The sequence below is a fragment of the Nomascus leucogenys genome, chromosome 7b (genome assembly GCF_006542625.1).
Source record: "Nomascus leucogenys isolate Asia chromosome 7b, Asia_NLE_v1, whole genome shotgun sequence".
Lineage (NCBI taxonomy): Eukaryota > Metazoa > Chordata > Mammalia > Primates > Hylobatidae > Nomascus > Nomascus leucogenys.
This window is the reverse complement of record NC_044387.1, coordinates 50,164,463-50,192,248: the sequence shown is the minus strand read 5'-3', so window position 1 is coordinate 50,192,248 and position 27,786 is coordinate 50,164,463. Positions and strand designations below refer to the sequence as shown.

Genomic DNA, 27,786 nt, shown 5'->3' with positions numbered 1-27,786 from the left:
AGGACACTAGGTTGAGGCCCTGAGCTTGTCCTTGTGATGGGAACCTGACAACAGCCTGCAGCTGTGATCAAGTGTGTCACACTCTTCTTCTCTCTGGAAAGCTCATAGGACTCAGGACTCATTGCTGCCCTTCCCTCTTATTCAACGAGATTTATTTGAACCATCACTTTTGACACCTGGACAGAGACCTGCTTACTTTCTCTTGAGCAAAAGCACCGAGGGTCGGGACAGAGCAATGTAGAGCACATAGGATGATGCGCTACACACACTCAAGGGGCTGCTGTTAAAGCTCAAGATCAAACCTCCCAGAGCTCTATCAGAAACCATGAGAGGGGAGGTGTCAGTGCTGAAGTAGCTGATTTGGGGGTACACTGATTTGCCATCTTTGCAGCCCTGGTTTGGGGGTGAGGGAGAGTGAGGGCTGAGGCCCAGCATCAGCGAGAGTTTCCTGAGGTGTCATTATGCGCCAGGTTCCTTGTGACCACCTCAGTGATGTGTGGGGGTAAAGGTCAATTGAAAAGCTGGAGAGCGGTGGACAGGCAGGATTCTGTGTCTGGGTGAGGGAAGGATGTTCAGCTCCTGCCCAGGCATCCTTATTTACATTTCTGTTTACCTCTCTTCTTCCTTGTCTCCTTCCCAGGGCAGGGTTCCAGGGCTGTGCTGGTCTTTCTCCATCACAAAGAGAGCAGGAGAGAGGTTATCTGATGACGAATTCCCTCTTCACACTCAGTTGTCTGATTGTCCTTAGGAATTCTTCCTGAGGATGGGAATGTTCTGTTTTATTTCTCCCTTACAGTAAGATCCCAGCCATTTGTGAGGCCGAGGAGATTGACCCCATCCTGTCAATGCAGGATTATTTACAGCACACATGGTCAAAAAAAACACCATCAACTTCTGCACAAGTCAATCCATTCTTCAGGGTTATAGAAATGCATTGCTCAGCTGTCAGCAATGGGCTTCAAATCCCCAGGGTGACTAACTTTTCAGGATGGGATCATCCACATGAAGATGTTTCTTTACAGTTAGTGACTCTATTCACTGTGTTTCCCCTGCTGAGATCCAGCCTCCATGAGATTGTTTATTGGCTGTTTTCTGTCTTGTCATTGCTGAAAACACTTCCTGGCACTAAGGACAGACTCAATACATGTTTATTAAATACGGGCGTTCATCTACATTGGAATCCCAGGAAGAGGTACAAATCTGAGGTCAAGATAATAATTTTTAAAAATTCTGATTATTTTGTGTTTGAGATTCCAAGTTCATTCAATGGAAGATACTAAGTAAGAACTTTTGCCTTTGGATTTGGTTAGCAGGAGAAGGATATGGATATAAAAATGCAAATATATATCACACATACCTCCCCATGGCCCAGAGACTTGAAGGCCCAGCTGGTCTCTGCAACTGCCAATCACGGCCTCTGTTCACTCATTTATGGTCTGATTCCCATGGATCCATATATGCTGGATCCCACGGGTTCATGTGGAGAAAGTGGAGAGAAGGTGATGGGCTTTCCCAGTCCTGCTTAAAGAAACCACAGGAAGCAATTAGATCATAAAGCAAATTCTGGGGACAGAAAACCCTCGAGAGCAAATAAACTGCAAATATGGGTGAGTTGGGAAAATTTCTGGCAATATTTATATAACTAAGAAACTTTACATTAGATATCCTTTCTTCACAATATTCATTACAGAGCTTTAAATCATCCATATGATCAATGCAATTCAAACATTAAACTCATCAACCCCAAGTCCCATAGCAGACTTTGATGAGGAAATTCTTGAAGGAAGAAGGATGGGTTTGTGAGCTCTGTGTCCACAGAAGAGATATTTCTCCACTAGGAGAACTGAGTAAAGCCAATAAATAATTAGGAATGTAGATGCCCAACTGGACTTTATTCTAACCCAATATGCAATGCTGTGAGTCCTCCATCTGCAAATCATAGCATTCTTTGTGCTTCCTCCAGTTTCCCAATTATTTTACAATAAATTAACTTTAGACATGAATGATTAAAAAACAAATCAATTAATGTAAGAGTCCTTGGAATGTGTTGCTTTAATTCACAAAAATTATGGAACACTTCAAATGTATATATTTGTTAATTTATTATTTTTTACTGCTTATTATCTGTTATAAAATCACCTAGCGAAGGAGTAAGTAATGGGTTGAAAAATTAACAAATGAACCATACTGATGATGTCAAAGTTGGCTGATGGGTGCAAACAATTCATTAGAAAAGTATCTGTATATTCGTATGGCTCAAAAGTTTCCATGCTAACCAGCGTTTAAAATATCCTTGTTTGTAACTGTTCTGCTTTTAACAGGTGTACAATATGGACAAAATGTAAGCTTATACTCTGACTTTGAGTAGAAGCCCATCTTCTCCCAACAGGCAGAGGAGAAGCTGGTGTGGAGAACATGGAAAACACAGGAGCTCAGGGTTTCCCAGGACAGAGAAGCGAGTGAGCCCGGAGCCCTAAAAGCAAGGGCGGGGCTGTGAGTTGGGCTGTGGGTGTGTGCAGGGGCCACAGTGTGAAGGGCATGCTTCAGAGGCCACAGGATTTGGATTTTATAATAAGAATGATGAGTTACTGAAGGGGTTTAAGCCAGGTAGTACCTTCCCTGCCTCATCTATATGAGAGGGATCTCTCTCCAAATGCCTTGAGGAGAGAGTGCCTGAGGAAAGTGAGTGTTCCTGATTCTAGATTATTCACTAAAGCACCTTGTGAGTCTAGAAATCCAAGGGCCATTTGCACAGTTAGCACAAGAGTAGATGTGGCTACATTGAGAAGTGATGGTCTCTGCCTTTGCCTCCTCTGGCATTCAATACTTGTGAGAACACTTTGCAGGTAAAATAAATACTGATATTTCAAATAACCTGAAAGCATCCAGTAAAAAAATAAAGGTGGCAATATCAAGATACAAACAAATTGTATAACATTTAGGACAAATTGTTTACCAAAAAATATGACACAACTGTGAAGAAAGTGACGTTTTACTTAGGGAGATAATGGCTAACCTTATAAAACAGAGATATATGTCACACTGTTCACTGGTAAAGGAAAGTCTACAAAATCTCTTAATGTTCCTACATCACAAAATTGAGTCGAATCTCTATAAAACCTAGGAAACCATTAGATATATAACTTTTGCTAAATTGCTGCCTTTAACATGTATTGGATCATTTATTTTTCCTGGAAAATTCTCATTCTTCACTGTCCTTTTGAACAACCCCTAGCTGCCCTTCAACTTAGCTCCTCAGCTGACCCATTTTTCATGATGCCCACCCTGATGGCACATGTGGGCAATTTGACTTTTCTAGAATGCCATGCAGGGGTGCTGACAACTTTATATATACATGGCTGCACATCCCACAGACCAAGACTACTTCTGGGAGTGAGAAATCATAGTAATAATGCATAGCATGATAGAAACAGTGTCTAGGAATCAGACCATGGATATGTGAATACAGACAGTGACTGGAGAGCTGCAGAGACCAGCTGGGTTCTGAAGTCTCTGAGCCATGGGAAAGTGTGTGTCCTGGGACCAGCATCAGATCTTTTGGGGCTGCCCTGTGGTTCCAACACAGCTGTTCAGTAAGGACTATTCACTCAAAGAAATCCAGGCCTTGGGGCTGGGCCCTGTGCTCACTGATGGGGACTTAGCAGCTGTGTCCTCTCTGGCCTGGCAGAATTCCCTGAGCAGGGACCTGTGTATGGTCTCAACAGGTGCTTCCTCCCGGGGCCTTGCAAGAAGAAAAGCAAACCTTCCTCCCGCTCAGTCTGCAGAGAGAGCTGAGCTGCATCCCAGGTCTCAGGAGGGCTGGGCAGTCCCTGCCTGGAACCATTGCATGAGCAGCCCTCCTCTGCAGAGGGTGGGAAGAAAAGGAGGCCTGAGGCAGCCCAGTCCACTGTGGGTAAGAGCAGTGTCACCATGCCTGGACTCCTCTCCTCTTCCTGCTCCTCTCTCACTGCACAGGTAGGAAAGGCCTCAGAGACCAGGGTCAGCCACACAGCCTGATTCTGACTCTTCTGTCAAAGATCCCTAAAAAAATATTACCTTGGTTCCACCTTAAAGCTATAAATGCCTGTGTTTCCAGGTTCCCTCTCCCAGTCTGTGGTGACTCAGCCGCCTCCCTCTCAGCATCTCCTGGAGCATCAGCCAGACTCACCTGCACCTTGCGCAGTGGCATCAATGTTGGTAGCTACAGGATATCCTGGTACCAGCAGAAGCCAGGGAGTCCTCCCCAGTATCTCCTGAACTACTACTCAGACTCAGATAAGGGCCAGGGCTCTGGAGTCCCCAGCCGCTTCTCTGGATCCAAAGATGCTTCGACCAATGCAGGGATTTCACTCATCTCCGGGCTCCAGTCTGAGGATGAGGCTGACTATTACTGTATGATCTGGCACAGCAGCGCTTCTCACAGTGACACACACAGATGGGGAACTGGGACGAAAACCTCGCGCTGATCTGGGTCTTGTTCTGTAACAGTTTTTAAATTTTAAAACAACCAGCCGAGGGACAAACTAAATTTGGAAATAACTTTCTAGTTGTAAAAGGCTCTTCTGTCAATTTCCCATCCATTCTTATGAAGTCTCAGTAAAACAAAACAAAACCAAAGCACCTGATGACCCTGAAGTGTTGCCTGCTTGTCTACATGTGCTAACACCACTGCCTGTGGAGCTGGACTTTTGTTCTTGAAAGAAGCAAAATGAGTCTTTCCTAGCTCACATCATGGTCAGAGCCTGGGGACATCCTAGCAGGTGAACAGTCCCCTGCAGCATGGACTCTGCTCTTCCAGCGTACAAGTAGAGAGACCTCCCCTTCCATCCCCAGTAGTCTGTTCTCAGGGCTGTCTGAGACTCACTGTGTCCCAGGAACAAGGCACTCAAATATGAAATGCTGCCTGAGGACGCAGGTCAGGGAATTCCAGATATAGTGCTGAGCTGGCTCAGTCCTGGGCACCTGCATTTCAGTGGAAATGTCGGGAGATGGGATTAGGTCTGAGGGTAACTGTGGGCCTGAGGCCAGTAAACCTCTATGTAGGACATGAGAGAGTCAAGGGGAGGCTCCACCATGGCTGAGACAAGGCTGAGGCTGCTCCTTGGCCACGGGGGAAGTAAGTCCTATGGATGTGACTCCTGCAGCTCATCCCACTCAGGACCATGGGGACTGCTGAGCATGGGTTTGCTGATCCCTCAGGGTCTGTGTTCTCTTCTCTCTTAGACCATTGGAGGTTCTCACTGAGTCAGGTTCTAGTGGTGAGTCTGTGGAACATCTGGGTACAGATACTGTTTGCTTCAAGTGACTCCTTCCCAGGAAAGTCTTGAGAAGGCCCCCATCTCAATGTCACCTTTTCCTGCATGGGGAGCAGCAGAAACACTGGGCATTCCCTCCCAGAAATAGCCCCTAATTTTGTGTCTTAGGACATCAGTGATTATCCCTCAGAGGTCCGAGCCTGATTCTACAGCTCTGGTTTATTCCCACAGCCTCCTGGACAACTTCTGCACTCCAGCCTGAGGACTGGCTGGTTATCACTGTCACACAGCTGCATCCTGACTCTATGTTACCAAGGGTTCCTGTTCCATGGGGAAATGAGAGAAAGATCTGCCCCATTCTTCCTCTCTGCCCCATCTCTCCTTTATCCCTGCCTATGACCAACAGCAGTTCATGCCAAGGCTTCTGCTGTCACTTGTGTTACTGAAAGCAGAGCAAGGGTTCATTGACAATAACTCCTTTTCTTACTGGTCTCCCAGTGCAAAGAGAATCAACTTGTTTCTAGAAGCAAAAGGAGCTGCCCACACATGGTGGGTGTGGATGAGGTGAGGATGACAAGAAAGAATCCAGCCTGTGTGACCCAGAAGTCCAGGAGCCTTTGGCCTGGTCCCAAAGGTGTCCCCTCCTTTTGGTGCAGGTGTGCTGACCATTTCCTGAGCTCTGAAACTGTGGGAAAGATGACAAGAAAGGAGAATCCTGCCTGTGTGACCCAGGGATGTGAGAGAGGAAGTCTGATGCTTAAGAAAACATGGGCTCAGCATTCTGAAAGGTCCAGATATGGCTTGGCCTAGAGCTGGTGTAGAAGAGAAGCAAGAGAGATGCTCAGACTTGGGTGGCCCAGGCACAGCGGTCCTGTCAAGGGGCTGAGCTCTCTGCAGCATGGATATCCTGCAGAGACCTCCTTGGGGAGGCTGTGATCCTAGAATGATGCAAAAGTGCTAATGGAAGTGAGCAGGGGATGGTTTATGGGGGAATGAGGAGATGGGTGTGGGGTCAGATGTGGTAAGGAGGGTGCAGCCTGAAGAGGAGGCTGTCCATTGTGAGTCATAGGAGGAGGAGGCCCGGGACCTAGAGCAGTGACAAAAAGAGGACCTGGAAGGACCTGTGCCCTGAAGACACATAGAGACTGGGGTTATGGTTTGTCTGTGAGGGTCCCTGAGGAGAATCACATAAAAAATCCATAGTCAGTATCCTCTGTCCAGGGCTCACTGTCCCAGCTGTTGTCACTCCCGGATCCTCTGGGTGTCCAGATCCTGTAGTTTTGGACCTGTTCTTCTCTCTGCCCTCAACCTAAAAGCTGATGGGGCATCCGCCAGGAAGTGCATCCATGGGCAGGGAGGGGGCCATGAGTAGCCTTGTCCTGTATGTGAGACACTGCTCAGCCTCGGTGACCGCCTGTTCATTAACGTGGGAGGAAAGGAAAACAAAATTCACTGTGAACATCTATGCATCATCAAAGAAAAAGCAATGAGAAAAAACAGGAAGTGAAGCCCAGCTCTAATAGTTTATTCCTACTTGGAAACAAATAAAACTTAATATGTCTGATGTGTTAAGTAAATACAACAAACATATTTTAAAAAGTATAAAAATTATGTAAAGGCACATGGCTTACAGTAAAAGGAACATTTAAAATAACAACACCCTTGAAATGTGATCCCAAAACACAGCATACATTTTATTTCAGTTCCATATATGGACTAGTTTTATTTAAATGTCTGTATTAAATTTCACTATTGCATTGTTTAAATGGAGCATTTAAAATCTTATTGTATTGCAACTTATATCAACATAACCATCTTGCTGTTTTTCTGTGTCCCCTTAAAATTCCCTAAACAAATATTTATTAAGAGCCAGGGTGTATCATGCCAGGACACATGCAGTCATAGACATAACCTGTTTCATTTTTCATTTTGATCAACAGAATTGTGTTTTCTGTTAAGCTTCTTGTTTTTAGTTATTAATTCTAGATGTCATTACAGATCAAAGATGAAAAATTTCTATCATCTTTAAGCACCCCCACAACATTCACTACTGAATTTGAACCATAATTTTCCCCTAGAATCCTCCTTGGGGGCTCGATAGTAAGAGCTGCCACGTATCAGGCTCACCTGAGGACAGACGCTGGTTAAACCAAGTTGAAGTTTTAATTCTTCCCATCTTCAAAGACTGAGCATCTTTGCTCTTTTTGCTCATAAGTGAAACCCTCCAAAGTCATTTGCCAGGATCCCCTGCAGATGGGCATTCAGTGTACAGACTCCTAAGCAAGATCCCTGGTCACAGTATCCAAATGACTTTGGCTGCAAATCTGGGGAAGTAGAGAGAGAGCAAAGATTTACCAGAAAAACCCTCTGGGAATGTCTCCCCAGGGGACCCTAGAGGGAAGAGCTCCCTTTCTCCTCAGCGCCACAGGATCCACAGAGGAAGGAGAGCTCTGGCCACCAGGAAGGAGCCACATGAGAGGAGAGGACCAGGTGTCCCACACAGGTGGGAAGTGAGTCCATGGGGCCGGTCCCCGCTCTGGGCTTGACCCTGACATAAGAGGACTCTGTGTAGACACCACCTGAGTCCTCTACAATGTACAGCCACAGAGCCATGGACAGATTCACTCCTGAGGAGTCCAGTAGAGCGTGAAGACTGCCGTGAGGTCACAGCTAGGAGACACAGGTGTCACCTGAGCTGGCCTGGACCTGAGAGAGGGGGCAGTGGACAGAACAGACGGAGGCAGCGGTGTAAATGAGAGGCTCTGGTCACCTTATCATAGAATGGTTTACCTTCGCTGGACACCAGAGGGCGCTGGGGGACCATTTCTGAGAAGACGCGTGGGGGGCGAGGAAGTAGAACCGGCCACCTGTTTTGCCTGGTGTCCTCTGCTCAGGGCTCACAGCTGTGTTCTCCCCACCCTCTGGGATCACAGAGCTCCACCCCTGCCACCCCCTGACATCCTCAAGCCCAGGAGCCTGACCCAGGGCTCAGGGTGGGGTCACAAACCTGGGGGGGGTGGGGTCTGATTTGCATGGATGGACTCTCCCCCTCTCAGAGTATAAAGACAGGGAGAGATCTGGGGGCAGCTCAGCTTCAGCTGTGGGTAGAGAAGACAGGATTCAGGACAATCTCCAGCATGGCCTGGTTCCCTCTCCTCCTCACCCTCCTCACTCACTGGGCAGGTGACAGGATAGGGGAGCAAGAGAGGGGCCCTGGGAAGCCCATGGGGCCCTGCTTTCTCCTCTTGTCTCCTTTTGTCTCTTGTCAATCACCATGTCTGTGTCTCTCTCACTTCCAGGGTCCTGGGCCCAGTCTGTGCTGACTCAGCCACCCTCAGTGTCTGGGACCCCCGGGCAGAGGGTCACCATCTCTTGTTCTGGAAGCAGCTCCAACATCGGAAGTAATAATGTAACTGGACCAGCAGCTCCCAGGAACGGCCCCCAAACTCCTCATCTATATAATATCAGCGGCCCTCAGGGGTCCCTGACCGATTCTCTGGCTCCAAGTCTGGCACCTCAGCCTCACTGGCCATCACTGGTCTCCGGTCGGAGGATGAGGCTGATTATTACTGCGAGGCATGGGATGACAGCCTGAGTGGTCCCACAGTGCTGCAGGCCCAGGGGAAGTGAGACAAGAACGCCCTTCCTTTTCTGCCAGGAGGGTGAGCCCTGGCAACTGCTGCTCAGGCCTGGCCTGTGGCTTCTGCTGCTGCAGCTTCCCCCATGGGTCCAGGGGCATCCAGGGCCCTGCCTGAGAGTGGAGGGTCCTCCTCCCCTTTAGTCCTCAGAATCAGGCACAGGTAGCAGCATAGCACTGCTTTTGCTGTATCCCAGAGGTTTTGATAGGTTTTATCAAGATTTAGTACAACTGCAACCTTACTATTGGCCAATGGCTTTTGAATTCCTAAGAGTGTGACCTCATTTAATCCTGACAACAGCTTTATGATTGCTTTTCATTCAGTAGGTCGTGATTAGAGAGGGAGTGCTTGTGTTCTGGATGTAAGGTTCTCTAATCTATCAAATAAAAACACCGAAGGTCAGTTAAATTTGAATTCAGTAAACAATGACAAAGAATTAGTAGTGTAACTCCCACACAATATTGTTCATTTGAGATACAAACTTACCTTGCAGTTCATCTGCCAACTGAACACAGGGTTCGAAGCCTGGAAGAGGCAGAGTTAGAGCTGCTCTCTCTTCCTGATGCCAGGTCTATGAGCTGAACCTCAAAGACAGGGCTTCTCTAACACAGCTACCCTCAAGTGAGCACATCGGCACTAAATACACAGTATACGATGCCCAATCAATAATGCCTCTTCACTTTTCTAATTCTTCTTTCTATTATTCTTCAAATCTGCAGACTCAAGACCTCCCCAAACATTGCAGCAGCCAGGATTTTGAATGAGGGTCCTCATATGTCTTTCAAAACAAGATGCAAGGGTGCTCCTCAGTCCCCACACAGAGGGGCTTAAGCCAGGAGTGCATAAGTAACAGTAAGAGACAGAAGAACTCAACCTGGCTCTCCCTCCGTGCAGTGAAACCCTAATTCCCGGGTTCTTTGATTCTGAAGGTGGGTGGGCTGAGAGCAAGAGGAGCCCCACCTTGAGAGCTCCGAGTATTCAGGACAAGACTTGGCAGCCTGAATAGGGGCTATGTCTTGATGTGGAAGAAGCAAGCATCTCTCGGCACAGGCCTGCTCTTCTGGTGGCTTCTCCTTCACCAAACTGGGCTGCCCGCTGTGATGTCTATCAGAGAATCTCCTTCAGTAAGACCAAGATTCCAGGATTTAACTAAAAATAGCAGCACAGACCAGAAAGATATGTCATGGTACTTGAATTCTGTGCAGAGCAATAAGTACAAATGCAGCTTAACAGGGGTCTTTGCAGTTGTATCTTTGGTGAAGGAGAAAATAGACAATGGCAGGGAGAAACTGAAGGACTCAGTAGATCTGGAACTGGGGCAGCACTGGGTGTTATAAGGTTGTCCTTGAGGGGTCTACAGATGCTGACAGCTGGGAAGTCATCCTGCATCATCTGCTGACTGCTCACTGGGCTCAGCAGCTATGTCCTCACAGATAACCAGATTCAATCAACCTGGCCTTTTCCACCCAACCTGGGGAATGTATTCTGGTGACTGTTTCAACTGAGGTTCTATGAAGGGGTTGGGAGATAAGAAGAGGGGACTGATTTGCTTGAAGAAACCATTGCACACCCTTTCCTTTCATCTAAAACCTATTAATGGAAACTCTGAGGCCACCCATAGAAGTCTAGCTGGTCTCCTAAATTTGGGAGTTATGAAGGAGTCATTCCTAATCAATCTACAGGATGAGGGGCCATCAGCAGCAGGTGGTCAGAGTGAGGGAGAAACTGGCTTCCTTGAGAGACTCATCAGCACAGCCACCAACTCTGGGGAAAATGGGGCACTTACTATTACAGTCACCCCAAACTACTCACAGGAGCCTGAGCCTAGTCCCCTCACCTTATTGTTTCTGATTCTGGTCCATGCCTCTGTTTTCCCTGGACCCCTTGCCCATGTCTGAGTCCAGGGTAGCAGGGGTAGTTCCATCCCAGTCAACAGCTATACAGAAGTAACAGCTGCTATGGCTTGAAGCCGAGTCTACAGTTCTACCCATGAGGGCCTCTTTTTCTCTCCGATCCCCTCACACAGGTGACCACTGCTGTGGGTCTGGTGGAGTGGCCACTGGCCCCAGGAGAACACAAAGTATTTATTCTTCTCTAACACCAGGCATATATTGGAGGGGGTTTGGTGGGTGTAGAGCAGAGTGGCTCTTCCAGATGCAAAGCAGTAAGACCCGGGCTACAGAAAATCATTTCACAAACCTCCACACCCTTTCATGATAAAAACACTCAATGAGCTACGAATACAAAGAAACTACCATAACATAGTAAAGGCTATCTATGAAAAGCCCACAACCAACATCATACACAATCTTAAAGACCAAAGATACGCTTTTGTAATATCAGGAACATAGCAACAATGCACACTTTCACTGCTTCTATTCAAAACAGTATTGAAAGACCTAGCCACAGCAATAAGGCAAGAGAAATAAACAAACAGGATAACAATTAGAAATAAAAAGTAAAATTATCTCTGTTTTCAATGGATATAATGTCATATGTAGAATACCCTTAAAAGTTCCTCAAAACAGCTTTTGTCAGAATGATTAAATGTATTCTGTAGTGTTCAGAATACAAAATCACCATGTAAAAACATCTCATGGCTGGGCATGGTGACTCACGCCTGTAATCCTGGCACTTTGAGAGGCTGAGGTGGGAGGATTACTTGGGATCAAGAGTTCAAGGACAGCCTGGGCTGCAAAGCAAGACCCTGTCTCAAGAATAAAAAAGAAAGAGAGAAAGAAGGAAAGAGAGAAGGAAGGAAAGAAAGAAAGAAAGAAGAAAGAAAATCTCTTATATTTCAATACTTAGAAAATCTCTTATATCTCAATACTTAAACAAGGACAGAGAAAACAACCCAAAACGAAATTAATAAAACAAATCAAATTACAACATCATTGGAGAGAGTAAAATATGGCTGGGCACGGTAGCTCATGCCTGTAATCTCAGCACTTTGGGAGGCCGATTTGGAGGGATCATCTGTTCAAGTTCAAGACCAGCCTCGCCAATATTGTAAAACCTCGTTCCTACAAGAAAAAATAAAATAAAATTGCTAGCTGTGGTGGCACATGCCTGTAATCCCAGCTACTCAGGGGTCCGAGTCACAAGAATCGCTTCAGCCTAGGAGGGAGAGTTTGCAGTGAGCCAAGATCTTGCCGCTGTACTCCAGCCTGGGTGACAGTGAGACATTGTCCCAAAGAAACAAATAAATAAAAATGAAGCAGTAAAATACTTAAGAATAAAGTTATTCAAAGAGGTTAAAGATTTGTAGATTTAAAAGTATGAAACATTGCTAAAAGAAATTAAAGAATACACAAATAAATGGAAAAAAATCTCTTGTTCATGTACTGGAAAACTCAATATTGTTATGCTAGCAAAACAAACCAGGAGGAATCGACAGATTCATTGCAATCTCTGAAAACATTCCAATAATATTTTATGCAAGAATAGAAAAAAATTAAACCTAAAATTTATATAGAGTGTGAAGGGAACCTAAACAGTCAAAGTCGTCTTGTAAAAGAAGAACAGTGTTGGAGGTCTCACACTTTCTGATTTCAAAACATACTACAAAGCTACACTAATCAAAACAGAGCGGTATATATGTAACATATATACTGATAAATAAAACAGAACTGAGTGCCTAGAAAAAAAACTCTTAGTTATACAGTCAAATAATTTTAAACAAGGTTGTCAAGACTTTTCGGTGGAAACAGGACAGTCTTTCACAAATATAGACGTTCTGGGAAATAATACTGAATGGCTTTTGTTGTTGTTGTTTTCCAGTGGTCTCAAATGTTCTCTCAAAGATGCTACAGAACATAGCCTATTCATTTAGCAAGTTAAAAGGCTGAGTAAGACTGTGAGAGACTCCCTGCTCATCATCATTCTTCTTCCACTTCCAGTGACTACTCTTATATTCTGTGCCATAAGCCAACAGCTACTGATCCCAGGATCTTGTAATCCTTCTGTAAAACTGGTGCCGTGCTGCATACTTTGCACCTTAGACTTTTTATCTTACTGTATTTTCTAAGGAGTGAATAATCTTGTCCAAATAACTAACATATTTAAAGACATTTCCTTCTGTGGGCACTGATTTCATGCTTTCTGTTTTACAAGGAAGTGGTGAGCCCGTTTCTGAGAACACCTGGAATCGATGGCTGTACCTTCCAAAGCAATCTAAAAGTGATTTCCTTTTGGCATGTGTTTGGTTTTGTTATTGATTTGAAAACATACTTTCGAACACTGAGATCTCTGAAACTACTAGATCTCTACAAGTGTAACCGTGAAAGAAGATTCCCTGCAGCTTTAACGAAATGAGAAACTCTTTCCAAATAAAACTTGTTTTGAAGTTAAAAAAAGAATAATGTGAGATTGGAACCTGGGAGGTCCAAGGCTTCCCAAGAGCACTCTCAATTCTGAAGCTAATTGTAAGCTCAGGGCTCCCCAACAGCCCTTTACTTCTTATGATTCCCTGGAAGGACTCACATAACTTACTGAAAACTGTGACGTTCATTAATATAATTTTTCTACAGTGGAATAATACACATTAAAATAATTCAAGGGAAGAGGCACATGAGCAGAGTTTAGGAGAATTCCAAGCACAAGCATCCAGTTGTCCTCTCCCAGTGGAGTAATAGACAATGCTGCATTCTGCTGGCAGCAATGTGTGATTCTATGTAGGAAGCATTGCCAGCCAGCAAAGCTCACCCAGGCTTGGTGTCCAGAGGATTTTGAGTGGTGGGGTGGGTGAGAGTGGGATCGTCATGCAGACCCTGTTGATCATCCTCATGGCTCACTTGAGTTTCTACTCGATTGGAATTGACAATAAAACTTCAACCTTCAACCTTTGTCATTAAAAAAAAATTGTCTAAAGTAAATTATTTTAAAAATTCTCACTTAAACCAGCTGTTTATCCAATATAAGGCTCAACAGAAATAGTTACATAAAGTCAGTAGGTCATTAAAACAATTTAGCCATTCAAATCATTCAAATAAAAATGAACATCATGTAACACTAAAATCGAATTATAGTCAGGGGCAGGATTTCAGCAACAGCAAGAGAAAGTAGTACAAATAGGAATGAGCAAAGAATAGACAAGTAATGAGTATGAATTGGCCTGGGAAATATTGTGGCAATGTCCAAAGATAAATCAATAGTTATTTGTGAAACAAGTGAAAAACAACACATTCTCAGTCCAGGAAAGCCACCAGGGGGCGGTCTGGGTCTCTTGGATTGTAGAAGCCCAAGAGGTTCAAACTTACAGAACCCTGCACAGTTGCTCACTGACTCATGTAAATGTTAGAGCAGCTGCTTCCTCCCACAGGGCAAATCCACAGCACACAGCCTCCCTGGGCTGGCCCCTCACAGTGTAGCTGCTCTCAGGGCTGTGGACCCAGGTGGTGATAAAGGCAGTAAGGATTTGCGTAAAGCAGCACACGACACACCCCCTCCATTCGGAGAGCTCAATAGGAGATAAAGAGCCATCAGAATCCAGCCCCAGCTCTGGCGCCAGGGGTCCCTTCCAGTATCAGCATCATGACCTGGACCCTGCTCCTCCTCCAGTTCCTGCTCACTTGCTGCCCAGGTTAAGAGAGATTTCAAATACCAGCCTTTGCAGGGATCCTTGTGTCTCCCCTTCTAATTTCTAACCTGTGTCTGTTTTTTGTTTCAGGGTCCAATTCGCAGACTGTGGTGACTCAGGAGCCCTCACTGACTGTGTCCCCAGGAGGGAAAGTCACTCTCACCTCTGCTTCCAGCACTGGAGCACTCACCAGTGGTCACTATCCAAACTGGTTCCACAGAAACCTGGACAAGCCCCCAGGGCACTGATTTATGATACGAGCAACAAACACTCCTGGACCCCTGCCCGGTTCTCAGGCTCCCTACTTGGGGGCAAAGCTGCCCTGACACTGTCAGGTGCGCAGCCTGAGGACGAGGCTGAGTATTACTGCTCGCTCTACTATAGCGGTGCTCAGCACAGTGACAGACTCATAAGAGGTACCAAGACACAAACCTCCCTTGGTCCTCATGATGTGGAGATTGTGTGATCAGACACGCCAGCCCTCAAGGCAGCCTACATGTGGACCAGCCATAGAAAGGGGAAGGAAAGGGTCTGAATTGATTCCTGTCCCTCCTTGTGCCCTGAAATGGAGGAAATGTGAGAGTGATTTGCAGTAATTGAATCAGACAAAGCAAAAGTTATTTGTTTTATATTAAAAAAAAAAAAACAGAAACAGCAGGATCAGACCTAAAGGCTGAGTCTAAATGCATTTCCTCCAGAAAGAAGCTTCTTCAGACAATGGACTTTCTGAGCTAAGAGCGAAGAGAATAAACTCTCCATTTGTGTGTTATTAAAGTTTATTTTATTGAGTTACTTTCAAAGCAATACATGCCTATTACATAAAATCAAAAAGTATTAAAAGTCACCAAGTTCTCTGCTAAGCTACCTTATCCCAAGCAATCAGAGTAAGTACTTTTCTTCATTTGGATGCATTTTTAAATTTCTGTTTTTAATATTTCTACAATGGTGATTAAACCTTGTGCTCATTCCTCCGGTTTGATCCACCTTTATGCTCTTGTCACTTAAAGTTAATATAAGTAGTGTTCCATTTATTTAAAAGGATAAAAATTTTAATAGTTGATCATTGTATTTTGAACCGAGTACCAGTGAAGCATTCTAGCTTTTAGGTAATTCCAATTGTTTGCTAGTCAATGATGTTATATAACGTTATTATTATAACACTCCTCGTCATTTCTGTGGATTTTGTGAGGTCAGAGAAAATTTCTGCGCTTTTCAATGGAAAGCCTTGATTACATTATTCCTGACTTCCCAATGCACAAAATAGAGAAACAAAAATTTCCTGCTCATATTAGTTGGAGCATAATAGATTCAGGTATGAGGAACAATTTATACTCCAAACTACATACAGTGTCTTCAGGCATGTATTAGAAGAGTACTTCTCAAACTCTCTGATATCCTTAGTTCTGAAGAAGCTCAAAGTTGGCTAATTCTTTTACATTTATCTCTCTATTTTTTAACCTCAACCAGCACCTTCTCCTGATTCCTGGGGTTTTCTGCATTTCCAGTGAATCCAGTGAACCACACAAATAGGCTAACTGATTATTCCCAAGCTCCAGCACCCTCCCTTACATGCTGATCTAGTGAGGAATCAAATAGGAAGAGAGACCCATGGATTTCTGGCAGCCTAGGAAGTGAGTTCATGGCTGATCTCAGCTTGCAAACCAGACATTTGTCTCCTTGTTTCCCTTTACTGTTCATTGGGCCCAGCAGCTGTATCCTTCCAGGTTTCCTGGACAGTGATGGGCCACACTCTCCCAACTTCCAACCACCCGCTCCTCACAAAGAATAACCAGACTCAGCATCTTATGTGAGGGGCACAGCCAGGGGTCAGGATAGATTCGCATTAAGTCCCCTCCTCTAAGAGAGGCCAGGGAAGAGGGGCTGTTCCCCCTAATCCATGTGGCTCAGGAAGCAGAGCTCTAGAGACATCTCTACCATGGCCTGCACCCCCTCCTCCTCACCCTCCTCAGTCGCGGCACACGTGGCTGGAGACAAGGAGGCAGGGACTGGCACTGGCAGGACCAGGGCTCTGCCTTGCTCCCCTGGCTCACTGAGCTGCCTCCCTCAGCCTGTGTCTGTCTCCTGACTCTCAGTGCCCTGGGCAATCAGGGCTCATTTGGTAGACTGAGCCATCTGCCTGTGGCTAAACCAGCCACCATCTCCTGCACTGGAATCAGCAGCAATAAGGTTCTTGGAATTGTGTACTGGTACCAACAATGAACAGGAAGTGCCTCCAAATTGCTGACTCATAGAAGTAAATATCTGCCCGCAGGGATCCAGGATGGACACTCAGGCTATCAATCTTTCAAAGAGGCCTTCCTAAGCATCTCTGGGCTTTGGGCTGAGGACAAGGCTGATCACTCCTGTTGGCTTCAGACAGCCCCCTGGAGGTCCAAACAGTGCTGCAGTCTGGAAAAGTGAGATGGGAACACACCAGGTCTTCGAGGAGCATGACCTTCCAACAGCACCCCCCAGAACCAGGACAGCTGGTCTGTTTACCATTTGTGTGGATGTTTCTTGGTGATACCCCTAACCAGAGCCCAAGACTCAGTTCGGGGACAGTGATCTAGAGAATACAGCTTTGTTCTCTCACAGCCAGCTCTCAGAGGAAGCCCTTAGCAACAGCATTGTCAGACTGCCTCAAAAAAAAAAAAAAAAAATCAGAAAGTCTCTGATTCCAGGAACAGGCTGCCCTGGGGACAGACTCAAGATGAGTCAGGGGGAGCAGGGACAGAATCCAGCTGGGTCTGCCTCAGGCAGGTGCACTAACCCAAAGGTCTGTTCATCCTTATTGTCTACTAACACCTACTATGTGCCAGTCTCAGGAGAGTGCTCAGGATACAGAGTTTACAAGACAGACAGGGTTCCTGTCTTTGCAGGGACAATGCTTCACAGAAGAGTGAGCACCAACAAGTAAATGAGAATAAGGCATATTGTGAAGTATACAAGGGTTGACATGGCCCAGAAGACAGTGAGCAACAAGAAGCCATTAGGAGGTTGTAAGCAAGGAAGACAGAGACTCTGCTTCTCTGCTTTGAGATTCAGGAGGCAAAGTCCAGCTTCTCTAAGGAAGATGAAAAAGGAGGGGACAGAGTGAAGGCAGATGGTCCAGTTAGGACATGGTGGCTTTGTACACATGAGAGACGAGGTTTCTGGCAAGTAATGTGGCAGCTGAGCTGGGAAGACTGTGTGTGACTCACACCATGGAGAGAAGGACTAGAGGAAGGAGGCCAATGGTTGAGGCTCTGAGCGTGTCCTTGTGATGGAAACGTGACAACAGCCTGCAGCCGTGATCGAGTGTGTCACACTCCTTCTCTCTGGAAAGCTCACAGGACTCAGGACTCATTGCTGCCCTTCCCTCCTATTCAATAAGATTAATGTGAACCATCACTTTTCACACCTGAAAAGAGACCTGGTTACTTTGTTTTATATATATGTGTATATATATATATATGCTGTTTTTATTTATATTATTCTGAATTATTTTATTATACTTTACGTTCTAGGGTACATATGCACAACATGCAGGTTGGTTACATGTGTATATATGTGCCATGTTGGTGTGCTGCATTTAGCTCAGCGCTTACTTCACATGCCATCAGATCAACTCTCTGGTTACTTTCTATTGAGCAAAAGCCCCAAGGGTCAGGGCAGAGCATTGTAGAGCTCATGGGATGATGCCCTACACATTCAAGGGGCTGCTGTTAAAGCTCAAGATCAAACCTCCCGGAGCTCTGTCAGAAACCATGAGAGGGGAGGTGTCAGTGCTGAAGTAGCTGATTTGGGAGCGCACTGATGTGTGGTATGTGCAGGTGCAGGAGACTGAGGACTGAGGCCCAGCACAGGAAAACGGCTCCCAAGGTGTCATTATGGGGCAGGGCGCTTGTAGCCTCCTCAGTGATAGGTGGGGGTAAAGGTCAATTAAAAAGCTGGAGAGCAGTGGAAAGGCAGGATTCTGTGTCTGGGCAAGGAAAGGAGGTCCAGCCCCCACCCAGGCATCCTTATTCACCCTTCTTTTTACCTTCCTTCTTCCTTGCCACCTGCCCAGGGCAGGCTTCCAGGGCTGTGGTGTCTCTGCTGCTCTTCCTCTGTCACAAAGAGAGCCGTAAGGAGGTTATCTGGTGGCAAAGCTATCTCCTCACACTCAGTTGTCTAGTTACCCTGAGGAATTCCTCTGGAGGATGGGAATATTCTGTTTTACCTCTGACCTACAGTAAGATCTCAGCCATTAATGAGGCCAAGAAGAATGACCACATTCTGTTTACACAGGATTATTTATAACACACATAGTCAAATAACACCATCAAGTTCTGAGCACGTGAATCCATTCTTCAGAATTATAGAAATGCATGTCTCTCAGCTGTCAGCAATGGGCTTCAAATCCCCAGGGTGACTAATTGGTCAGGGTGGGATCAGCCACATGAAGAGGTTTCTTTACTGTTAGTGACTCTGTTCACTGTGTTTCCCCTGCTGAGATCCAACCTCCATGAGATTCTTCACTGTAGTTGTTGCTGTTGTCTTGTCATTGCTGTACCTACAGAGCCGAAAACACTGCCTGGCACTAAGGACAGGCTCAATACATGTTTGTTAAATATGGGAGTTCACCTACATTGGAATTCCAAAAAGAGATACAGATCTGAGGTCAAGATAATAATTTTTTTTAAAATTCTGGATATTTTGTGTTTGAGATTCCAAGTTCATTCAATAGAAGATATTAAGTAAGAACTTTTGCCTTTGGATTTGGTTAGCAGGAGAAGGATATGGATATAAAAATACATATATATCACACATACCTCCCCATGGCCCAGAGACTTGAGAGCCCAGCTGGTCTCTGCAGCTGCCAGTCGCAGCCTCTGTTCACTCATTTATGGTCTGATTCCCATGGATCCATATATGCTGGATCCCATGGGTTCATGTGGAGAAAGTGGAGAGGATGTGATGGGCTTTCCCAGTCCTGCTTAAAGAAACCACAGGAAGCGAGTAGATCATAAAGCAAATTCTTGGGACAGAAGTCCCTTGGGAGCAAATAAACTGCAGAATATGGGTGAATTGGGAAAATTTCTGGTAATATTTATACAACTAAGAAACTTTACATTAGATATCCTTCAACACAATATTCATTACAGAGCTTTAAATCAGCCATATGATCAATGCAATTCAAACATTAAACTCATCCACCAGAAGTCCCATAATAGACTTTGTTGAGGAAATTCTTGAAGGAAGAATGATGGGTTTGTGAGCTCTGTGTCCACAGAAGAGATATTTCTGCACTAGGAGGACTGGGTAAAGACAATAAATAATTAGAAATGTAAGTGCCCATCTGGACTATATTCTAATCCAATAGGAAATGCTGTGAGTCCTGCATCTGCAAATCCTTGCATTCATTGTACTTACTTCAATTTCCCAATTATTACAATAAATTAACTTTAGACATGGATGATCAAAAAAGTCAATTAGTGTGAGAATCCTTGAAATCTGTTGCTTTAATGCGCAAAAGTTAGGGAACACTTCAAATGCATATATTGGTTAATTTATATACCAATGGTATGATACCTCTTCATTGGTCTATTGTAAAAATCACCTAGCCAGGGGCTAAGTTGATGGGTAAAAGGTGTTGAAAAGTTAAACAACATGAACCACATTGATGATGGTCAAAGTTGGCTGAGGGAACAAACAATTCATTAGAAAATTATCAGTATGTTTGTGTGACTCAAAAGTTTCCATGATAACCAGTGTTGAAAGTATCCTTGTTTATGACGAGATGGTTGTGTTCTGCTTTTAACAGGTGTACAATGTGGACAAAATGCAAGCTTACACTTTGATTTCAAGTAGAAGACCGTCTTCTCCCAACAGGCAGAGGAGAAGCTGGTGTGGAGGTCATGGAAAAGACAGGAGCTCAGGGTTTCCCAGGACAGAGGTGAGTGAGTCTGGAGCCCTCAAATTAAGAGGAGAGGCTGTGAGTTGGGCTGTGGGGGTGTGCAGGGGCCACAGTGTGAAGGGCATGCTGTGGAGGCCTCAGGGCTCAGGTTTTATAAAAATGAGGAGTTACTGAAGGGGTTTAAGCCAGGGAGTGCCTTCCCTGCCTCATCTGAATGAGACAGATCTCTCCAAATGCCCTGAGGAGAGAGTGCCTGAGGGAAGTGAGTGGTCCTGATTCTGGATTACTCACTAAAGCACCTTGTGAGTCTAGAAATTCAGGGGCCATTTGCACAGTTAGCACAAGAGTAGACGTGGTACTTTGAGAAGTGATGGTCTCTGCCTTTGTCTCCTCAGACATTCAACTCACTTGCAAGAGAACTTTGAGGGCAAAATACATACTGATATTTCTAATAAACTGAAAACATCCAATCAAAAAATACATGTGGCAATATCACATTACAAAGAAATAGTATAACATCTAGGACAAATTCTTGACCAAAAAATATGACACAACTGTGCAGACAATGACACGTTTTACTTAGGGAGATAATGGCTAACTTCATTAAATAGAGAAATACATCATTGTTCACTGATAAAGGTAAGTCTACCAAATCTAGTAATTATCCTATATTACTGAATTGAGTCATATCCCTATAAAACATACGAAACCATTGCATATATAACTCTTGCTAAATTACTGCCTTTAACATGTCAAGAATTTTTTTATTTTTCCTGGAAAAGTCTCATTATTCACCGTCCTTTTGAACAGCCCCAAGCTGCCCTTCAACCCAGCTCCTTAGCTGATCCCTTTTCCATAATGCCCACCCTAATGGCAATTAGATTTTTCTAGAACACTGTGGTGGTGCTGACACCTGTAAAAGTTATATATGTACATGTCTGCACATCCCACAGACCAAGACTACTACTGGGAGTGAGAAATCACAGTAGTAATTCATAGCATAATAGAAGTGTCTAGGAATCAGATCAAGGATATGTGAATCCAGACAGTGACAGTGACTGGAGAGCGGCAGAGACCAGCTGGGTTTTGAAGTCTCTGAGCCATGGGAAAGTGTGTGTCCTGGGACCAGCGTCGGATGTTGTGGGGCTGCCCTGTGGTTGCTACACAGCTGTTCAGTAAGGACCATTCACTCAAAGAAATCCAGGCCTTGGGGCTGGGCCCTGTGCTCACTGATGGGGACTCGGCAGCTGTGTCCCCTCTGGCCTGGCAGAGTTCCCTGAGCAGGGACCTGTGTATGGTCTCAACAGGTGCTTCCTCCCAGGGCCTTGCAAGAAGAAAAGCAAACCTTCCTCCCGCTCAGTCTGCAGAGAGAGCTGAGCTGCATCCCCAGGTCTCAAGGAGGGGCTGGGCAGTCCCTGCCTGGAAACACATTTGCATGAGCAGCCCCTCCTCTGCAGAGGGTGGGAAGAAAAGGAGGCCTGGGGCAGCCCAGTCCCACTGCGGGTAAGAGGCTGTGTCCATCATGGCCTGGACTCCTCTCCTCTTCCTGCTCCTCTCTCACTGCACAGGTAGGAAAAGGCCTCAGAGACCAGGGTCAGCCACACAGCCTGATTCTGAGTCTTCTGGCATAGATCCCTGAAAAACTTTACCCTCCATTCTGCCTTATCACTCATAAATGCCTGTGTTTCTAGGTTCCCTCTCGCAGCCTGTCCTGACTCAGCCAAGCTCCCTGTCCGCATCTCCTGGAGCATCAGCCAGACTCACCTGCACCTTTAGCGGTGGCATCATTGTTGGTGGCTACCACATATTCTGGTACCAGCAGAAGCCAGGGAGTCCTCCCCGGTATCTCCTGAGGTACAAATCAGACTCAGATAAGCACCAGGGCTCTGGAGTCCCCAGCCGCTTCTCTGGATCCAAAGATGCTTCGGCCAATGCAGGGATTTTACTCATCTCCGGGCTCCAGTCTGAGGATGAGGCTGACTATTATTGTATGATTTGGCACAGCAGTAGCGCTTCTCACAGTGACACACACAGATGGGGAACTGGGATGAAAACCTCGCCCTGCTCTCACTCTTGTTCTGTGACAATTTTCAAATTGTGAAAATAACTTGCCTATTTACAAAGTGTATTTGGAAGTACTCTCTTGTGGTAACAGGCTTTTCTCTCAATTTCCCATTCATAGTTTTTGAAGTCTGAGTAAAACAAAACCAAACCAAACCACCAGATGACATCACAATGTTGGCCGCTTGTCCGTATGTGCTAAAACCAGTGCCTGTGGAGCTGGGCCTTTTTCTCCTGAAAGAAGCAAAATGCGCCTTTTCTAGCTCACATTGTAGTCAGAGCCTGGGAACACTCTAGCAGGTAAACAGTCTCCTGCCTCATGGATTTGGCTTTCCCAGGGTTCAAACCAGAGACCTCCCATTTCATTTCCAGTAGTCTGTGCTCAGGGCTGTCCAAGGCTCACTGTGTCCCAGGAACAAAGCACTAAAATGTAAAATGCTTCAAGAGGACACAGGTCAGGGAGGAATTCCAGACATAAAGCTGGCCTGGCCCAGTCCCGGGTACCTGCATTTCAGTTTCAACGTCAGGAGAGCAGATGTGGTGGGGAGGTAACTGGATCTGAGGCCAGCAAATCACTCTGTAGGACATGGGAGAATAAATGGGTGGCGGAGGGGCTCCATAATGGCTTAGACAAAGCTGAGGCTGCTCCTGGGCCATTGGTGTTAGGTTCCATGGATGAAACTTTCCTCCAGCTCATCCCACTCAGAATCACGGGAACTTCTGAGGGTGGTTTTCCTGAACTCTTGGGGCCTGACTGTGTTATTTTCTGATAGCACCACTAGGGCTTTCACTGAGTCAGGGTCTAGTCAGTGCAATATCTGGGTACAGAAACTGCCCAATATTTGCTTCAAGTGACTTCTCCCCATGAAACTCTTGAGGAGGCCTACATCTTGATGTCACCTTTTCCTGCATGGGGAGCAGCAGAAGCATTGGGCGGTCCCATGGAAATGGCTACTGAGGGCTCCCAGGGAGTATCCCTATATTTGTGACCCAGGACAACAGTGATGGACTTTCAGGGGTCCCAGCCTGATTCTCCTGTTCTGGCTTTGTCCACATTGCCTCCTTGACCAGCTCTGGACTGCAGGCTGAGGACAAGGCTGATTGTAAGTGTCACACGGTGGCATCCAGACTCCATCTCACCAAAAGCTCCTGATCCATGGAGAAGTGAAAGAAAGATTTGTCCCCAACTCTTTCTGTCTTCCCCATCCCTCCTTTATCCTTGCCTGTGACCAACACCATTTCATGCCAAGGCTTCTGCTGTCACTTTTGTTACTGAAAGTAGAGCATGGCTTCAGTGAAAAGAACTCCTTTGCTTACTGGCTCCCCAGTGCAAACAGAATCAATTTGTTTCTAGAAGCAAAAGGAGCAGGCCACACACGGGGTGGATGAGGTGGGGATGACAAGAAAGAAGAATCCAGCCTGTGTGACCGTGTGACCGAGAGACCCAGGTACCCTCTGCCTGGCCCTATAGGTGTCATCTCCTTTTGGTGCAGGTATGCTGGCCATTTACTGAGCTCTGAGACTGCTGGGGAGATGACGAGAAAGGAGAATCCAGCCTGTGTGACCCAGAGACCCATATGTGAGAGTGGAAGTCTGATACTTAAGGAAACATGGAATCAGCATTCTGAAAGCTCTGGCTCTGTCTTGGCCTATGGCTGGTGTAGAAGGGAAGGAAGAGAGACGCTCGGCCTTGGGTGGCCCAGGCACCTTTGTCCTCTCAAGAGGCAGAGCTCTCTGCAACGTGGGCTTTCTGCCTCTGTAGAAAGCCTTCTTAGGGAGGCTGCAATCTGAGGATGATGGGAAAAAAGCTATTTATAGTGAGCAGGGGATGGTTTATGGGGGAATGAGGCAAGAGGTGTGGGGTCAGATGTGGTAAGGAGGGTGCAGCCTGAAGAAGAGACCGCTTTTGGGAGCCTTATGAGGAGGAGTCCCAGGGCCCAGAATGGTAACAAATAGAAGACCTGGAAAGACCTGGGCCCTGGAGACGCAGAGGCACAGGGGCTTGGGTCTGTTCTTGAGGGTTCCTGGAGAGGATGACAAAAAAACTATGGTCAGTGACCTCTGTCCAGTGCTCCCAGTCCCAGCTGCTGCCGCTTACAGAGCCTCTCGGTGTCCAGGTTTCTCCCCTGAAGTCGCTTTCTCAGCACCAGTCCCCAGGAGCAGGTTCACCTTCTGTGCCCAGAGTGGGGCTTACACAGCTGAGTGGAAAAGACAAGATTTACAGGAATGTCCTATGTCTGCCCATTGTGTAGGGGGTGGGTGAACAGTTGTGGGCATTTGAGCTCCTCTAGGGACCTGAAAGAGCAGAGGTGCTCCCCAAGACCTGGACTCCTTACTTCACCCTCCTCCCATCACTCTCCTCACTGCAGCTATGGCCAGGTGAGGGCTCAGGGCTACTTGAGGACCTTGCACAGCCCAGGGCCTCCATCCCAGGCGTTGTCTCCAAACTCTGTAAGGGCTGCCTCTGAAACTTTAGAAACGTTTATTTCTATGTCCCCAGGACAGGGTTAGAGAGCGCTGACCCCATTTCTTGCAAGCTGCTCATCAGCTGTCAGGGCCCCAGTGAGGAGAAGAAAGAGTTAGAAATCAGGAATGTACCCAGGGCTCCCCTCTCTCCTCTCTCCCAGCCACCACCTGGCTTCTTCTATCTACAGAAATAAAGAGGAGGTGGCCACAGAGGGCAAGAGAAGGGCCAGGCAATATCCAAGGCAGCAGAGCCAGACAGTCCCCCCGGATGGTGTGGGGAGGTGCTGGAGGTGTCTGGGACCAGGGAATAGTGAGGACAGTCTTACTAAAATAAGGAGGGGTGGCAGAAACTGAGGCCTAGATGGTGAACCAGATCTCCTGAACCATCTACTCATTTTTTCTTCTATTGCAGCCTGGGTAAGAATAGGACAAAAAAGTCTTTGAGGAGGTTTTTTTCCTCAGCTAAGAATCCTTAGAGGATTAACTCAGGAGTTGAGAGGAGACTGAGCCTTGCTCTCAGGCCGAAAGAGTTTGGGGCTTTCAAGGGAATTGGATAGAAGTGAAGTTCCCGGACTCTGGCATCTAAGACTTAGGCCCCCTTAGCAAGCCCAGCACTGATACCAAAATGGAAGACGGCTGATAGATAAGTCTAGAAAGGCCTAGATGAAATAATCCTGGGGCTTAATCCTAAATCTAGAAAGAGAAATGGGTTTCATGATATAAAGCAGAATGAGTATTAGATCTTGAATCTGAAGACTTGGGCTTGAAGTCAGACATGGTGGTGCACATCTGTAGTCCCAAGTTTTTGGAAGGCTCAGACAGAAGGATCACTTACACCCAGGAGTTTGAAGTTACAGTGAGCTGTGATGATGCCACTGCACTCCAGCCTGGGTGACAGAGTGACACTTTGTCTCTAAACAAATAAACAATCATCCGGGTTTACGTCCTGGCATTTACTGGCCATGTGGCCTTGGGCAACCCAAGTTTTCTTTCTTTATTTCCTCACTTGAAAAGTGGAGATAATGATGGAAATACCCACTTAGTAAAGGTGTTGGGAAGATAAAATGGGATTAATACAAAGTCACTCCATTGCTATTAGGAGATTGAAGCTTACAGACTGGAGGCCAGAGTGCTCGAGGGGCTTGAGGAACTGAGAACACCCAATCTGGAGGCCAGACTGGTAGAGAGATGCTTGGGACAGCCCAAAGCCATAAAGGGCCTGAATCTGGGAGAGCGCCAGGGCCAGGAGGCACCAGGGCTGCTGGGGAGGGGCAGGAGCTACAAAACAATTAATTAATTAATTGTACTTGGTGTTTACATTGTTCTAGAATTTATTCCTCAGATGGGCAAATATTTTCACTTACCTTCCTACCTATCTGTCTGTCTGCAATCTGTCAGTGAGGGCCTGAGAGGAAGGGGAAGGCACAGAGGCAGAGGCTGGGCCCGAGGGCAGGTCCCAGTCATCTGGAAGCAGGCTCTGGTCAGCCAGGGAGGGAAAAGAGGGAGTAGCTCCTGGTGTCTTGGAGGCAAGCACTGCGCTGTCCCTGCTGGTCTTCTGCTCTGCAGTCCCTAGGGGAGGCTCCTCAGGGAGGCTGAGTTCCAGGACTGTCTTGTAAACCACACAGTGAGCTTGGCAGGTGAGTCCAGGGCATGAGAGCTGTGTGGAGACCTGAGACTCAGATGCTTAGTGATATGGACACTGCCCACCTCCATCCTATATGGAGAGGATAAAGTGGATAGTGAAGAAAGCCAGATACTCAGGCCTGTGTGGGCTTCAGACAGCAGAGGGTGCTGTGGGCTGACTCTGAGGCCTGTGCTGTGGATCCCAGATGGGAACCACCTGCTAGGCCTAGGCTGGAGCCCTCTGCCTCTGCTCACGGGGACCAGCAGCTGTGTCCTTACAGGTCCTTAGGGAGCCACAGAACAGCTCCACTCAGGTCCACCCCATCCCAGGCTCAGCTTTCTAGGCAAGGGTCAGAGTCAGGGCCTAGGGTGGGACTTGGCCAGCCCAGGAGAGGAGGCTGGTGTGCATGAAGAGACCTTCCTTCATCCTGGGCTGTGGGAGAAAATAGCAGGGACTGGGGCAGCTCAAGCCCAGCCGAGCATCATCGGGATGCAGAGCTGTGTGTGGGTCCCCACCATGGCCTGAGCTCCTCCCTTTCTCCCCCTTCTCATTCACTGCACAGGTGACTAGGGCTAGGGATCAGAGCTGTAGGTGAATGGAGCGAGGACCCTGCATGCTGCCCTCTCCACTGACCCACCTCTCTCATCCTGTGTTATTCCAGGTGTCAAGGTTCTGGGCCCGGTCTGTGCTGACTCAGTGGTGTGAAGTGTTCGTGTGGGTGGGGCAAACGGCCACCATCTATCGCACTGGAAGCAGAAGCAAGGCTGGGTGTGGGCCTGTGTCCTGGTACCAGCAGTGCCCCCAGACTCCTCATCTATGACAGCAGTCATCGGTCTGCACAGGTCCGAGCCCAGTTCTCGGGTCCCAGGTTGGGGATCATGGCCTCCCTGGGCGTCTCTTGGCTCCAGGCAGAGAACGAGGCTGATTCTTATGCTCATCTTGAGCCACAAGCATCCACGATTATGCAGTGCTGCGGGCCAGTGGGGAGCTGGGAGGAAAACCTTCTGTCTCCCCAGTAATGTGTCTGCCCTGTTCAGCCTCCACCCCTTCAGCACAAGTTTCTGGGGAGGAAGGATCGAAGCCTGGGTGAGAAAAAGGGTCAAGACTGGCTTTAGGACCTGGAGCCCCCTGCTGAGGGGGCCTTTATAGGCAAGAAGGCTGGGGAAGTTCCTGTTTATTTTCACAATGGAAACAGACACCAGCTCCCCAGCCTTGTTCAAAGGCATCACAGGACCTCTTCCTCTCCAGATGGCAAGGGGGAGAATCTCCCTCTGAGATACATGAGA

The 27,786-nt window shown here is 46.7% G+C and overlaps 2 pseudogenes and 2 gene segments (V, D, J or C); all 4 read left to right on the top strand.

The window, feature by feature from the left end:
• Positions 1 to 3,520: 3,520 nt before the first annotated feature.
• On the top strand, positions 3,521 to 4,466 carry LOC100579696 (annotated as a pseudogene). Its single transcript, XR_004030834.1, has 3 exons — positions 3,521 to 3,725; positions 3,919 to 3,975; positions 4,097 to 4,466. The product of XR_004030834.1 is annotated as an immunoglobulin lambda variable 5-45-like (transcript).
• Positions 4,467 to 8,392: 3,926 nt separating this feature from the next.
• On the top strand, positions 8,393 to 8,885 carry LOC115835860 (annotated as a pseudogene).
• Positions 8,886 to 14,425: 5,540 nt separating this feature from the next.
• On the top strand, positions 14,426 to 16,260 carry LOC115835859. The segment is given in 3 exon segments: positions 14,426 to 14,474; positions 14,562 to 14,887; positions 16,196 to 16,260. Coding segments are annotated over 3 exon segments (440 nt in total).
• Positions 16,261 to 21,871: 5,611 nt separating this feature from the next.
• On the top strand, positions 21,872 to 27,320 carry LOC115835858. The segment is given in 3 exon segments: positions 21,872 to 21,917; positions 22,041 to 22,429; positions 27,162 to 27,320. Coding segments are annotated over 3 exon segments (594 nt in total).
• The last annotated feature ends 466 nt before the right edge of the window (positions 27,321 to 27,786 follow it).